General features: G+C 39.7%; 2 protein-coding genes and 1 pseudogene across 3 annotated transcripts; all 3 read left to right on the top strand.

Annotated features, from left to right (window-relative positions):
* Window positions 1–2,327: 2,327 nt before the first annotated feature.
* On the top strand, window positions 2,328–3,103 carry LOC104783963 (putative B3 domain-containing protein At3g49610; annotated as a pseudogene).
* Window positions 3,104–5,871: 2,768 nt separating this feature from the next.
* On the top strand, window positions 5,872–7,837 carry LOC104780781 (uncharacterized). The gene has a single exon (XM_019244698.2). It carries the CDS (start codon window positions 5,872–5,874, stop codon window positions 7,693–7,695), a length of 1,824 nt encoding a protein of 607 aa, XP_019100243.2. The 3' UTR covers window positions 7,696–7,837.
* A 269-nt stretch (window positions 7,838–8,106) lies between these two features.
* On the top strand, window positions 8,107–14,858 carry LOC104780780 (ubiquitin carboxyl-terminal hydrolase 26). 2 transcript variants are annotated; one of them, XM_010505319.3, is made up of 15 exons: window positions 8,107–8,314; window positions 8,606–8,715; window positions 8,830–9,426; window positions 9,578–9,833; window positions 10,214–10,893; window positions 11,164–11,272; window positions 11,517–11,695; window positions 11,946–12,230; window positions 12,311–12,518; window positions 12,785–12,856; window positions 13,334–13,549; window positions 13,806–14,069; window positions 14,158–14,299; window positions 14,380–14,544; window positions 14,631–14,858. In XM_010505319.3, the coding sequence occupies exons 2-14, from the start codon at window positions 8,636–8,638 to the stop codon at window positions 14,472–14,474; spliced, it is 3,183 nt and encodes a 1,060-aa protein (XP_010503621.2). In that variant the 5' UTR covers window positions 8,107–8,314; window positions 8,606–8,635; the 3' UTR covers window positions 14,475–14,544; window positions 14,631–14,858. The 2 variants fall into 2 exon arrangements, with proteins under 2 accessions (XP_010503621.2, XP_010503620.2); XM_010505318.3 differs by having other exon boundaries at window positions 14,628–14,858.
* Window positions 14,859–15,007: the final 149 nt, after the last annotated feature.

The raw sequence follows: 15,007 nt of genomic DNA, 5'->3' as shown, positions 1-15,007 counted from the left end.
CGCGACTCCATCTGTTCGTTCTGCGGCACGTGTTTCAGGTTACGATTCATAGTATCTGGCGGGAACATAATGCTCGTCACCATGGTGAAGCCCCCACCTCAACCTCCAACTTATTCCGCTTCATTGACAAAACGGTCCGCAATCGGCTACTCACGTTAACGACCACCGGCTACGAGAGTGGTCTGCAGTATTGGTTTCACACCCATCCCATCTAATCAGTTCAACTTTTATCCCTTTTGATGTATTTTGTTTTGTTTCAACAACTTTTTTGAAGAATTTTGTATAACGGTTTTTTTGGTGAATATAATTTAACATTCATACAAGAAAAAAAAAATAGGCAGCTTATTTCTCAAACCCCCTCTCAACTATTTTTCTTATGCTGGGATCCCAGTTAAACTCTTGCTGAACAAAAAAAAAAACACATGAAGTAAATAACAAGAGAAAAACATTATGTGAATCAAACATATATTATAGAAGGAGTCTTACCGCAAAAGCTTTAAACCACCGTTCTTTAGTCTTAGGGGAAGAGAACGATATGTCAAGAAAGCATGTTTGACATCCGTTTTTTGCATTCTCAAGATAGACTTTGTAATTACACCATATGGATCACGCTTAAACCTACATAAAACCAGTTAATGACATCAATGGGCTAACCTAATCTATACTAAGAAATCTTACATATAGGTTTAACTTTTAATTTACCAAATAGCAAGGAGCTGCACTTTGGGATGAAGATACTTGACAGTTTCACGTCCTGGAGCAATGAGAAGGTCCTCCACCGAAGCTGGTGGAACAGAACCGTTTGCAGCGGCTGCAGGAGGAACATTGGTTTCAGAATCTGGAATACTACATCCCGATTCTTCACTTGTGAAAGGCCTAAAAAAAGTGTCGAACTCTGGTGTTGAGCTACTAAATTGTTGTGACACATATTGGAGAAATGCATCACGGTTGAAGTTCTACAATGAGAAAACAAAGCTGTTAGTCAAAAATAATTAAAAATACAACAATTAGACATTGAATAAGAGAAGTGAAAATTATGAGAAGTCTAAGTTCCATCATTGCCTTATACATTGAATAAGAGAAGTGAAAATTATGAGAAGTCTAAGTTCCATCATTGCCTTATAAAGAACAAATAACCTTTACATCGGCTTATAAAGAACAAATAACCTTTACAACGACATTCAATTACTAAGGTTTCTTTAAGAGTTATCGAAGTAATCTCTTGGATGTAAAGATGAACAAGATGATAAGTGGAGCCTAACTCTAAATATATGATGATGGGAAGCCTAATAAGGGTTTATTGATCTCTGAAGAAACGGAAAACTAACCGGTGGTGGGATTGGTGGGTTCGTCATGGAGGAGCGGCGCCAACTAAACAGTGAACCGGCGGCAAGCAAACGCTGAGTACACGGTAAGCAACGGTGGATCTGAGAAGAGGCAAGAAAAGAACGTCTTTCCAACCGATTACCAACGGATTTAATGGTCGGTAGTTTAGTCGGTAATTTCCAACCGATATCCAACTATATGTATGTGTCGCTAATTTCCAACTGATTTCCAACCATTTTTTATTTGCGTTACTTAACGGTTGGAAAATGGTCGTATTATAAGCCGACCAATATATCGTTCGGAATTTGGTCAGGATTGGTGATGTTTTCTTGTAGTGATAGAGTAAAACTATATAATTAGATACTTAAATTAGTTTGACTCATTATTGTAGTATAATTATCCTCTTTAAAATGAAATATAAATATATAAATTAAACTAGACTAGTTTATTTAGATAGATCCTATGAGATTTTCTATGATTTATCATCAAAAAGATTTAAGGGATAGATATGTTATAAAATCTGAATAACCTTTATATATCAATACTTCGTAGTTCGTACATATCATTTTAATTAGATGTTGAAGAAGAATCTTTTCTAAATATTCAAAGGTATCTGATTACTCAGTTATAATAACTCTAGCTAGTTTATCCACCAATGTATTTAAATTGAAAATGAGATACAATTAGTTACTGATCACCGTGAATATCACTAAAACAAAAAAAAATTATATAAACCAAAAACCCTAGGGCAAAGAGAGGTAATATCATTTCTTCTCTTTCTCTCAGTTTCTTTTTCTCTATTTCGGTTCAATCACACCGCTGCGGGGAAGGAGATGACTGATGCTTTCGAAAATTTGCTGGCTGCAGTGGGTATAATATGTGACGCAAAGGAACATCGTCGTCTTGCAGAGAAAGCAAATGATGACTCTGAGGAAGAAGTAGAAGAAAGCGAGAAAACTGTATTCCGGAGAGAAACAAGGTCGTCGTCTTTGGTTTAGAAGATGAAGAAGAAAATTGTGATTCCGAGTGAAACAAAGTCGTCGCTTTTCTATCGTTTGGAGGAGCTGGCACGCATATCATGTGAAGAAGATAAACGTCGTCTTCTTGCAAATAGCGAGGAGAGCCTCTTGGATCATCTCCCACAAAAACCAAGGTCTTCGCTGAATACATTTTTGGTAAGAGTTACATACGAAACCATGAAAAACTTACTAGGGTTTCTACTTGTTTATCATCGCTCCTCCTCGACACGGCTGAGTCGGAGAATACGGAGAACAGAAAGCGCAAGAAGCGTGCCGTGCCACTACAGAGTCTTGTTAGATCCAAGATAGCAAAGGTTGCGTCTTCTCCACGGCAGGAGAGAGAGACGCCAGAGTGGCTTCTCGATGTGATGAGAGAGATGAGGGGAGCCCAAGGACCGATCCGGCTGATCTATGTGAAGCCTCTGACCCCGAGTGACGTCAAGCCAGGACCGAGCCGTCTCTTAATACCTTTCCAGCAGTTAATAAGAAACGACTTCTTGACTCATGCAGAGTCTCAAGCCATATGGAATGGTCTCGGAACGATTCTCGTGAATCAAAGGTCGGAACAGTGGGATTTACGTATTAAGATATGGGTGATGAAGAAGAAGAAAGACTCTCTAAAAGGAACCTTGAACTACTGTTTGAATCATGGCTGGAACGACGTTGTCAAGGGTAACAGATTGAAAGCCGGAGACAAGATTTGTCTTTGGACTTTCAGGTGCCGTAGAGTTCTCTGCTTTGCACTTGATACAGAGTAGCTCGTTCCTTTTTAAATCCGTGATATGTTTCATTACAATGTTTGAAACCATTTTAACTTGGTTGATTTGATTCCTTTTCCTTAGACAGAGTAGAGGATTTTGGTCTAGTAGTAGTATTAACATTCTTGCAAGTCTTATTTAAGGTGTTTTGATTTTCCTTTTTCTCATTAGTAACTTAGCCTTCTCTGGTTTGGTCTACTTTAGGGCCATAGGCATGTGCAACAAGTGCATTTGCACTGGGACTATACTAAATTTACATGTATTTGAAGGCCCAAAAATATATTTTTTTTAAATTTTTTATATGTAATTAAGGCCTATTTTGCTGATGACATAGTGTAAGAACATAGGACTCACTCACCTATGTTTTGCTGATGACTTGATGGTCTTTGTGGATGGTCAACAAAGGTCGATAGAGGGGATCATTCAAATCTTCGAGGAGTTTGCGAGACAGTCGGGGCTCCGAATTAGTCTGGAGAAGTCCACACTCTACCTAGCCGGAATGACGGATGAACAGCGGGATCAGGTCTCTGCTAGTTTTCCCTTTGCCACTAGCCAACTGTTGGTTCGATATTTAGGCCTCCCGCTTTTAACCAAGCAAATGACAACATCTGATTATGCTCCACTCCTGGATAAAATTCGACTGAAAATCAGTTCCTAGACTGCTCGTTCTCTGTCATATGCGGGCCGTCTCACCCTTCTCTCCTCTGTTCTTATGAGTATTACCAACTTTTGGCTATATCCATATCGTTTGCCTGCAGGGTGCCTTCGGGAAATTGAGAAATTGTGTGCTACTTTCTTGTGGTCTGGTCCGGACCTTAACCCCAAGAAAGCAAAGATTGCTTGGGCAGACATTTGCAAGCCGAAACATGAGGGAGGGTTGGGTCTGAAATCACTTGTGGAGGTAAATAAGGTCAGTTGTTTGAAGTTAATTTGGCGGATCCTCTCAAGGAAAGATTCCCTCTGGGTGAAATGGATTTGGACGTATTTACTACCAAGGGGATCCTTTTGGTTGGTTACGGAAGGTTCTACTGCAGGGTCCTGGATGTGGAAGAAACTTCTCAAGTACCGGGAAGTGGCTAAGGCACAATATAAGGTGGAGGTTAATAATGGTGCTTCAACATCCTTCTGGTATGATGTTTGTTCGCCATTAGGACGGTTGATTGACGTTGTGGGAACGAGAGGGTTCATAGACCTAGGGATTCTACAAGAGGCAACGGTCCAAGATGCCTTGCGCACACACAGGTCTCGACACCATCGACTAGCTATTCTAAATGATATTGAACGCACACTTCATGCAACTAACCACCGCAACACTCGATTACCACTTGCTCCTGATATTCCATTATGACGATCTCAGGGCGACCGGTTCTCCAAAACCTTCTCCTCTCGGCATACTTGGCATAATATTCGCAATCCACAAATGCGTGTCGACTGGTATAAGGGGGTCTGGTACACCTATTCCACCCCCAAATAATCCTTCCTACTCTGGCGTGCGGTCCATAATCGGTTAGACACTGGGGATCATATCAAACACTGGTCTTCGGGGCAACAAGTTAACTGTGTCCTCTATTCCGGCATGGAAGAGACAAGGGATCACTTGTTCTTCTCTTGTTCTTACGCTGCTGCCATTTGGAAAGATCTCACACAACCTCTGCTTTTGACTCATTACTCAACGGCCTGGAGCTGTCTGCTCCCACTGCTAACCTCTCAAACTCTTCCATTCCTCCGACGGTTCATACTAAAATATGTCTTCCAAGCAACTATATATCATTTGTGGCGCGAGAGGAATGCTCGGCGACATGGTGAGACCCCTTCTCCGCAAGCTCGGCTCATCCAATACATTGACAAGAATGAACGCAACCGTCTCAGATCAATCCTCGATCACCGTTATGACGACGGCTTACAATTCTGGTTCTCTACAAGAGCATATGCTCGATCCTCCATTCCCATTTAAGCTCTAATTCTTCTTTTATTTTCCAGCTTTGTTTGGCAATTATTTAAAAACTGAAGCATTCATTGTACAAACGTTTTTTTTTACATTCTTTCACAAAAAAAAAAAAAATTAAGGCCTATTTTTCAAAATTGAACACAGCTATAAATTTTTTTTGCAATTTTTACACCGGCCTGCATCAATAACGTGTAAGTGTTTTAGGTAGATTCCTTCAATTTCATACGATAAAAAATCAGGAACAATTTTTTGTTGCCAAACGCCTTATACATGCATTTTCAAAAAGTGTCTAATACACTAATAACTCAAGTTGTAATGTGTAATCCAATCTCTCCAGTTCTATAGACTTCTAGAGATAAAAAAAAACTCTAAATAGCTACCAAATTAAAATAGCTATAACCGTATTGAGCCTAAGCCCATATGAAACCTAAGCCCATATTTGGGTAGAGAAATAGTTAAACCTCTCCGCCCGTTTTGATCTGAGAGACACTCTCTCTATCATCATCGTTCGTCGTCTTCGTCTGCGTCTCTGGAGCACGCATCGGCGGACGATTATCATCTTCTCTCATACACAACACTTGGTAAGATCTGTTCTCTTTTAGATTTTGTTTGGTATTACCAAGTGTTTGGTATTATACACAACACTTGGTAAGATCTGTTCTCTTTTAGATTTTGTTTGGTATTATGCTGTGATTAGTTTCGATTTAGGGTTACTTCGTATCGATAGATCTTTCGATTTGAATCTGAAACCCAAATTATCTTCGCGTTTATTTTTTTCGTTTTAGGGTTCGCAAAGGTGATTTGATTTTAGAATTCGAGGATGTACAACGGAATAGGGTTACAGACCGCAAGAGGATCAGGAACCAATGGTTATGTTCAGACGAACAAGTTCTTTGTGAGGCCTAGAACTGGTGGTAAGCCTGTTAATGGTGGTAAAGGGTTTGAGGATGACCAAGGTACTGCTGGTTTATCTAAGAAACCCAATAAAGCTATCCTTGAGCATGACCGTAAGCGTCAGATTCATCTTAAGCTTGCTATTCTTGAAGATAAGCTTGCTGATCAGGGTTATTCGGATGCTGAGATTGCTCAGAAGCTTGAGGAAGCTAGGTTGAATCTTGAAGCTGCTGCTGCTTCTAATGAAGAGAGTGATGGGACTGGTGACTCGAAGATTTCTGATACTCAGACTCATCAGGTTGCTGCGAGGAAAGAGAAGCAGATGGAAGCGTTTCGAGCTGCGTTGGGTTTGCCTGATCAGCAACAGGTGGCTGAAGAGGGTATTATTGATGATGAGCCAGCACCTGAGGCTTATCAAGGTAGATTGAAAGAGAGGCGGGAACATTCGTTTTTGGACCGAGATAGTGGGAGGAAGAAGCTTGATGAGGATTTAGATGTGAAAGATGATGGCAAGGTTAAGGAAAGCAAGAAGCAGCGGGGTGATGATGAGATGGTTGAAGTGAAGCGTCACAAGAAAAAGGAGAGCAAGAGGAGAAGACATGGTGATTCATCAGATGAGTCTGATGAACATGAACGTGACCGTAGAAGGCGCTCTAAGAAGAAGGCTAAGGGTCGTCAACAAGAAAGTGATAGTGAAAGTGACTCTAGCAGCTCTGATTCTGATTCTGAGTCTGACTCTGACAGTGATGATGGAAAGAAGAGAAGAAGGAAGAAGGCTACAAAGAAACGCAGTAGAAGCCAAAGAAGTGTTTCTTCTGATTCTGAAGAAGTTGAGAGTGATGACAGCAAGAAACTTAGAAAGTCTCACAAAAAGAGTCGACCCTCCAACCGATCCGGTTCTAAAGAAGTAAGGGATAAAATTGATGAACAAAGCAGAGCTGGACGAAAGAGGCATGATTCTGATGTTAGTGAGCCTGAGTCAGAGGATGATAAACAACCACTGCGAAAGAAAAAAGAAGCTTACCGTGGAGGACAAAAGCAGAAAAGAGATGAGGAAGACTTGGAGTTCAGTCGTTCAAAAGACAGTTATAGAGATGGTACTAGTGGCAAGAAAGCTGCAAGAGACTCTGATGACAGTGAGACTGAGTATGAGAACAAGAAACAGTTGCGCAGTAAAGTAGAAGCTTACAGTGCAGGAATGAGCCAGAAAAAAGATGAGGAAGAGGCTGTGTCAAAGCATGGCAACGACGAGTCCATAAGTGATTCACGTGGCAAGAAAGTTGCTAAAGACTCTGATGACAGTGAGGCTGAGTATGAAAACAGGAGGAAGCTAAAGGATGAAAGTTACCAACGAGGAAGGAGACACATAAGAGAGGAGGATGATGACTACAATAACAATGGGAGGGACAGGTATAGAAGTGATGATGCTGTTAAGAGACATGGAACAATTGAAAAAGAGGATAGGTATAGAGGTCGAGCCATGGAGGAAGAAGACAGCGATAAAGGAGATGATGACAGGGGTAGATACAGACAGAGACGTGAGGAGGATGAGGAAGACTATAAGCGTGGCAGAGATAGGTACAGAGGTGATAAGGAGGACAGGTTTAGAGGTGACGGAAGGCGTGCGAAGGAAGATGAAGATGATGATAGAGTAAGCAGAGAGCGTGAATACTCGAACAGGGGTCGAAGTCGTTATGATGATGACAGATCAAGTGGCAGCAAGAGATCCTCCTATGGTGATAAAGCTTGATGATTCTGTTTCATCTCATATGTGTCTTTAAAGTTTCTTAAATGTTTGTTGTATTTTTATGGGTTTGTCACAACTCACAAACATAATCCTTGTTTTTTTTTTTGCTTGCAAGACGTTAATTAAGGGTTACATGTTGGTCAAATGTTCGATCTCTGAGACGTTAATTAAGGTTTACATGTTGTTGATCAAAAGGGTGTCGCACAGATTTGGATGAGCCAAATCTCACACACAACACCTGGCTCGTTCTGGGTTAATTTTGGTCAATTTAGAGTTATTAGGACATTAAATGCACATATCTAAGTTTAGCTTGAGAGTTTTTATGGTATGAAATCTCATGAATATGGGATATAAAATCTACCATAATTGTAATATAAATCTTAGTTAATTGATGAGTTTTAGCTTTTTTTTTTCATTAACATGTATAATCTGAAATAAGAGAGCGCGGGACGAGAGAAACACAACTGGGGGGAACCAAAAAAAAGTGAAATAGAATTAAAGAGGAAAAAAAAAAATAGAATTCGCTGAGGGAGAGAAGACGAAGGAGTTGAAGAAGACGGAGAAGCTTGAGCTCTGGTGAGAGAAGCTCTCTACTTTGCTAATCAACTCGTTGAATTCTCAGGTACTTTCCTCTTCTTCGCTCTCGCTCTCTCTCTTTCTTCGTTGTTGTTGTAAATTCTTGGGTGATTATAATTTAATCACTGTTCCTTTATCGATCTGGGTTTCGACCTGAATCGTTTTAACCCTAGATGCGATTCTCATCTCCTGGAGTTTGCATTTTTGATTTAGGGTTTTTTTTTATTTTCTTGAAACGCCGAGATGAATTTCTTGTTCTTGTTTCGAATTTCTCGTTGAATTGGAAATCGAATGGTGTTGTTTTAACAAATGTTTGCTGTGATATTCGTTTTTCTAGGGTTTTCGATTGTTACTGGGTGGTGATACAATGAGTAGACCTAACACCCGAAACAAAAACAAAAGACAAAGACCATCAGACGCCGTTGATCCTTCTTCTCAGATTCTCCGGTACAATTATATAACACAACCACCACACCTTCTTCAACATTAAGCCTCTTCGTAAAAGCTTGCATTTTACCTTGTTTCTTTTTCATAAAAATATGTTTTTTTTTTTTGGTACAGGAAAATTCACGAGGCAAATGATGTGACTGATGATGACATTAACCAACTTTTCATGATATGGAAGCCAGTTTGTCAAGGTTGTCGTGTTAACACTCGTGACAATCCCAACTGCTTCTGTGGGCTGGTTCCACCGGTTAATGGAAGCAGGAAATCGGGTTTGTGGCAGAAAACGTCTGAAATCATTCAGTCTCTTGGTCCAGATCCGACCTTTGATCTCCGTGATTCTGACTCTACACCGGCTGGTCTCACCAATTTGGGTGCTACTTGCTATGCCAACAGTATACTCCAGTGTCTGTACATGAATACTGCTTTTCGGGAAGGTGTTTTTTCTGTCGAGGTTGATGTCTTGAAGCAGTACCCTGTCTTGGATCAGATTGCTCGGCTTTTTGCGCAGTTGCATGCTAGCAAAAAGGCTTTTGTTGATTCAGATGCTTTTGTGAAGACGTTGGAGTTGGATAATGGGGTTCAACAGGACACCCATGAGTTCTTGACATTGCTTCTTTCTTTGCTTGAGCGTTGCTTACGCCATTCTGGAGTTTTCAAGGCCCAAACAATAGTTCAAGATCTCTTCCGTGGTAGTGTCTCGCATGTGACCACGTAAGATTGAGCTTTTTTATATATTTTTAAGAAGATTTATATGGTTTTAAAGCAAATTAGTATTTTTTATCTGAGTTATGTAAGTGCAAATGTGATGAATCATATTTGATTTTTCTGGTGTCATTGTCATTTGTTGTTTCTTGTCATGCAGGTGCTCAAAATGTGGAAGGGATTCCGAAGCTTCGTCAAAAGTGGAAGATTTTTATGCCCTTGAGTTAAATATTAAGGGCCTCAAAACTTTGGATGCTAGTTTGAATGATTACCTTAGCTTGGAGCACCTCAATGGCGATAATCAATATTTTTGTGGAAGCTGCAATGCTAGAGTAGATGCCACACGATGCATTAAGCTGCGGACACTACCTCCAGTTATCACTTTTCAGCTTAAACGATGTGTTTTCCTTCCTAAGGTGGTTTCCTCGATCTTAATATGCCTTGGTTCATGAATCAATTTTAAAGAGAAAATTATCTGCACTTGTTTACTTAATAGTCAATTCTTGTGATTTGCATAAAAATCCAATCATATTCCTGCATACTTTTTATCAACGAGAAGCATCTTTACATCTTGTATGTCTTTGTGTGTTACAAGTGCTGAGGTGATTTTCTTGTATGTTATCGTTGGCTGACTGAGTTATCGAAATTTTACTCATGGTCAATTCTCATTCATTTTCCTTCTCTTGATACAGGCTTGCATGTTTTTATGCTTGTCTCTAATCATCATTTCTGTCCTATTTAATCTTAGATAAACTTACTAAACTTCTCATTTTCTTTGCCTTGATCATCTCAACAGACAACAGCTAAGAAGAAAATTACTTCCTCATTTTCCTTTCCTCAAGTGCTGGATATGGAATCGAGATTGACAGAGTCTTTGCAAAATGAGTTGATATACGATCTCTCTGCTGTGTTAATCCACAAAGGAAGCGCTGTGAACAGCGGACATTATGTTGCACACATAAAAGATGAAAAGACTGGCTTGTGGTGGGAATTTGATGATGAACATGTGTCAGAACTGGGTAAGCGTCCATTCAATGAAGCTTCTTCTTCCACTCCACAACCCGAGAGTAATGGTGGGACTAGTAGTGGGAATACCACAGATCTCATTCAGTCAGAGGTTTTCTCATCCAGTGATGCTTATATGCTGATGTATAGTTTAAGAAGCGGTAAACAGGAAAATCAGGGAGGACAAAGGGAAAATCCTATTGACATAAGTAAAGGAGAAATTGGTAGTGTTCAACAGCTTGAAGGTCTTCCGTTACATCTTTATGAATGGATCAATACCATGAATGCAGTATTCCTTGAGAGTTGCAAGCAGTTTACTTTAAGAAAAGAAAAAGAATTGAATGCTTTGACTGAAAGAAGGCAAGAAGTACGGACAATACTTTCAGAAGCTGCTGTTCAGTCACTTGAAGAACAATATTTTTGGATCTCCACAGATTGGCTTCGTCTATGGGCTGATACCACTTTGCCTCCGTAAGTAAAGCTTTCTCGTACATGTATTTGTTGTTATTCTCTACATGCATGTGCCATGGCACTGCTTTCAACAGACGATGCATTTATGTCTACAACAAAATATTACATCGTTCAGCTGCATCATCTAAGATTTATTAGAATATGATAGCGACTTTTGTACCTCACACCAAATAAGTTAGCTAACTGGTTTATCTGATTTTCTATTTAGCAAATCAGATCACATCCACACCTTTAATTGTTCTTGATTATATTTGTTCTTGTATGATGTAGCGCTTTGGACAACACCCCTTTACTGTGTTCCCATGGGAAAGTTCTTGCCTCAAAAGTGAACTGCATGAAGCGAATATCTGAACTTGCATGGGCCAAGTTAGAATCAAAGGTATGCAATAATAAACTTTGTGTGACTCATGGGTTAGTTTCATAGCTTTTTTCAGGACAGAAATTTTCTTGTTTTTAATTTTTGCATAGCAGCCATCGTTAACCAGTTTTTAGAAAATTTCATAGAATCTAGATTCCAGTGGACAGATTTCTGTTCAAGTATCATGTGCAAGAACTCTTTGCTGGATTTTTCGACACTCTTATCTCAACACTTTACTGATGCGATCATCTTCTATTACGTTTAGTTCAATGGTGGACCAAAGTTAGGGAAAGGGGATTACTGCAGGGACTGCCTTATGGATGGTGCTCGCATGGTTGTCTCGTCTGACAGTTATAGGGATCGGAGAACATTCATGAAAAGCATAGCAAGTGATGTTCTTTCGGGAAAGTGTGAGGACGGAATGTATTATATCTCTAAAGCATGGTATGTATCCCAGTGTCCTGTAAGTTATAGGTTTCTGATAATACCATTTTGCTTCTTTGTGCGTATTGACAGCTTGATGTATATGCAGATGACCCTTTAATTTATGTACCACTTAATTAATATTATTTTGTGGGGTGTTTCCACAATTAGCTTGTTCTTCAATAGATGCTATTGAGACTAACGCTAACCTACTACACTAAATCTAAGTTTTAAAATATCTAGCTCCTAAAGCGTAATAGCATGTTTCCAGGTTGCAGCAATGGGTAAAAAGGAAAAACTTTGATGCTCCCACTGAAGCAGATGCGGGGCCCACAAATGCAATTACGTGCAATCATGGAAAGCTAATGCCAGAACAAGCGCCAGGGGGCAAAAGAGTTCTAGTTCCAGAGAATTTCTGGTCATTCCTCGTGGAAGATGCTCTAAAACTGATGCCAGAAGATACGGCAGATTGTACTTGTTTCCATTTGGACTCCAGCCAATGTTGTCACTGCACAGAAGAACTTTCTGAGACTGCCTGTTTCGAGGATTCACTAAGGTAAACCATGATTAGTTATTATTTTTGTTGGTCGTGATACTCTTTTAAGTATTTTTTTTACCTTCTATCTGATGCAACAGAACATTAAAGATGAAGCAGCGCCAAAATCACGAGAAGTTAGCCACGGGAAAGGGTATACCATTAACGCCGCAATGCCGATATTTCTTGTTACCATCTCCGTGGCTAGTGCAATGGAGAATCTATATTAACATGACTGGAAAAAATAGTTCGTCAGCTCCTGAGCCTGAACGTCTTGATGGAGTCATTAACACTCTCAAATGCAAGAAGGTAAGATTTATTTCTCGGCAGTGAGTAGGTTTCCAATTTCTGGCAGTTGAATTTTGTGGGGTAAAGCTCTATATGGACAGAAAAGCTTAAATCTAAATCGGTTACCCTGACCGCTTTCTCTGTTTCCCCTCATAAAACTATTTTAATATGTGTTAGTAAACGCGGGTAAATATAAGCTGTCATGTATCAGCAGTCCTTATATCACCTTCGCACTTCCAGTTTTGAGCATAAAACTAATGGTTTGTTCCTATGGTTGTTTGTTTCAGCACACACGCCTCCTTGAAAGGCTCCCTGAACTTATCTGCAAACGTGGCTCATTTTTTCAGAAAAATCCATCTGTAAGTGCATCATATACCGTGAGATAATTCCCAATCTATTTTGAAACCGTTTGAAACAGTAAGCCAATATCGGAATGGGGAACTGATAAGTGTTCATCAAAAACAGAGAGAGGCTTCAACAAACACTTGTCATGAACATAAATAACTTGTTTCTGTAGAAGTAAGGTTAGTATAAATAAGAGGTTAATCAAGTGTGGAGAGGTGTCGGAGTGTTTTGGGACTGGTTTTGGAGCTTGGGAGAATGTACCCTTGTTACTGGTTCTGATGGTTTGGTTCCGTGGTTCTGTGGTGTGATTGCTGTTTCACTGAGAGAAATAAAAGAAATCATGTTCTGAGTTCAACAAATTTGTATTTTGATTGTCAATTCAGTTTACATCCGCTCTCGTGTTCTGTGGCTGTTTTTAGTCTCAATCAGAGACTTGAGATAGAGAATGCTGACGTTGATCTAATCCTAGTATTCTTGCACCTCTTTTCTAGACTGACAAGCTGACAATCATCTCTGAGCTTGATTGGAAATATTTCTGTGAGGAGTGGGGAGGGCTCATGGAGGATGGAGTATCTGCTCTTATTGAGGTTGGTGACAATACAGAGCAAAGTTCATCCCCAAACGTCATTGATCTTGAGAAGCATTCTTCTCCTGATGATAATATGGACATCGATGCTCGACAGCTTATTCTAAGGGCATCTCCAGAGGTATTTGCATTATTGTGTTCCAATACATGTAGCAGACTATCAGTTATATTTACCTCGAGCCTTTTGTTTTTGTCAACATCTTGAGCTTGTGAAATATTATTGAATGGCAATGTTGGCTTAGCATTTCACATTGGTCTAGATGCGTTACGTTATGCTGTTTTTTACAAAAGCAGTTGTGATCAGTTGCATTCGCATTGATTATCGTATGACTTACATGAATAGATTCACATTTAACAGGATCTTTTGTTTTCGCTAGATTTGTGAGGAATGCATAGGAGACAGAGAAAGCTGTGAGTTGATGCAGAAACTTAGTTACTCTGAGGGAGATGTATTTGTCTGCCTTGTGCGTGGAAAAGAAGCTCCAAAAGCAATGTTAGAGGTATCTGACACCAGCTTTGAGGTGGATCGGCGTACTTCAAAGCGATCTCGGAGAACAAATTATGGAAACCTGACAAGTCTGAAAGTGTCTGCAACAACGACTGTGTACCAATTAAAGATGATGATATGGGAATTACTTGGGGTAAGATTCTTTTAGACGTAGTGTTTTTTTCGTTTCAGTAGATTACTTGCAGATACACAACAGAACGGGGGTTATATAATATATGCAGGTGATGAAGGAAAACCAGGAACTTTACAAAGGCACAAAAGTGATTGATCAGGAATCTGCAACCCTTGCAGACATGAACATATTCCCTGGTGACAAGCTTTGGGTGAGAGATTCTGAGATGCATGAACACCGCGATATTGCTGGTAACCAAATTTACCATTATTTTGCTGTCTGGTCAGTGAGATGTCCATGAAAAATAATGTTCATCTTGATGTTTCAACAGATGAGTTATGCGATAAGAAAACGGGAGGTCAAGATATCGAAGAAGGGTTTCGAGGGACGCTATTGACTGGGGATATCTCTTCTAAAGCCTGTTAGGAATTGTATTTTAAGATCAAAGTGTAAAAACAGAATGTGTGAGAAAGAGTCATTGGACCATCTAGAGGAGGTAAAAAAACTCATAAGAGCTACTTTTGATCGAAACTATAATCTATTCATATCTGCGGTGTCTTATGTTTTTGTGTTTCTCAGTAGTTGTGCAGGAGACAGAAGAGACATTTTTTGGGTCAGTTTTTTGTGAAGGCAAGCAGGGCTTTGGAGCTTTGTTTTGTGTGTAAAAAACAAACGCAAAGATTTGGGGAAAGCTTGCACTAGCTGAATTTGTGTAGATTCAAAGGCTTATTGTGGATGGCTATTCGAAGCTGACTTTGTGTGTGTGTTTAGGTGTATACTTTATCTAAATGAGCATTGCGTTTTAAACTCTCTCTCTCTCGTTGAAGCTAAAGAGTAACCGTGTGTGTTACTCATCTAGTGACTTTTTGCCCTAATAATCTAATATGTATATATATGAACCAAACTCATGAATCCGGACGTTAGTGTTTTTGTTCACTTGATTATAGATGAACTCTGCA

This window comes from Camelina sativa, chromosome 4, assembly GCF_030686135.1.
Source record: "Camelina sativa cultivar CO46 ecotype springtype chromosome 4, ASM3068613v1".
Lineage (NCBI taxonomy): Eukaryota > Viridiplantae > Streptophyta > Magnoliopsida > Brassicales > Brassicaceae > Camelina > Camelina sativa.
The sequence above is the reverse complement of the archived record's forward strand: the minus strand, read 5'-3'. Positions and strand labels throughout refer to the sequence as shown.

What these genes read in the sequence shown, in the direction of transcription:
- LOC104780781 (XM_019244698.2), top strand. Translation starts at nt 5,872, where the DNA reads ATGTACAACGGAATAGGGTTACAGACCGCAAGAGGATCAGGAACCAAT.
- LOC104780780 (XM_010505319.3), top strand. Translation starts at nt 8,636, where the DNA reads ATGAGTAGACCTAACACCCGAAACAAAAACAAAAGACAAAGACCATCA. An exon ending in TATTATATCTCTAAAGCATG is followed by an intron (nt 11,696 to 11,945) that starts GTATGTATCCCA and finishes GCATGTTTCCAG; the next exon opens with GTTGCAGCAATGGGTAAAAA. An exon ending in ACACTCTCAAATGCAAGAAG is followed by an intron (nt 12,519 to 12,784) that starts GTAAGATTTATT and finishes TGTTTGTTTCAG; the next exon opens with CACACACGCCTCCTTGAAAG.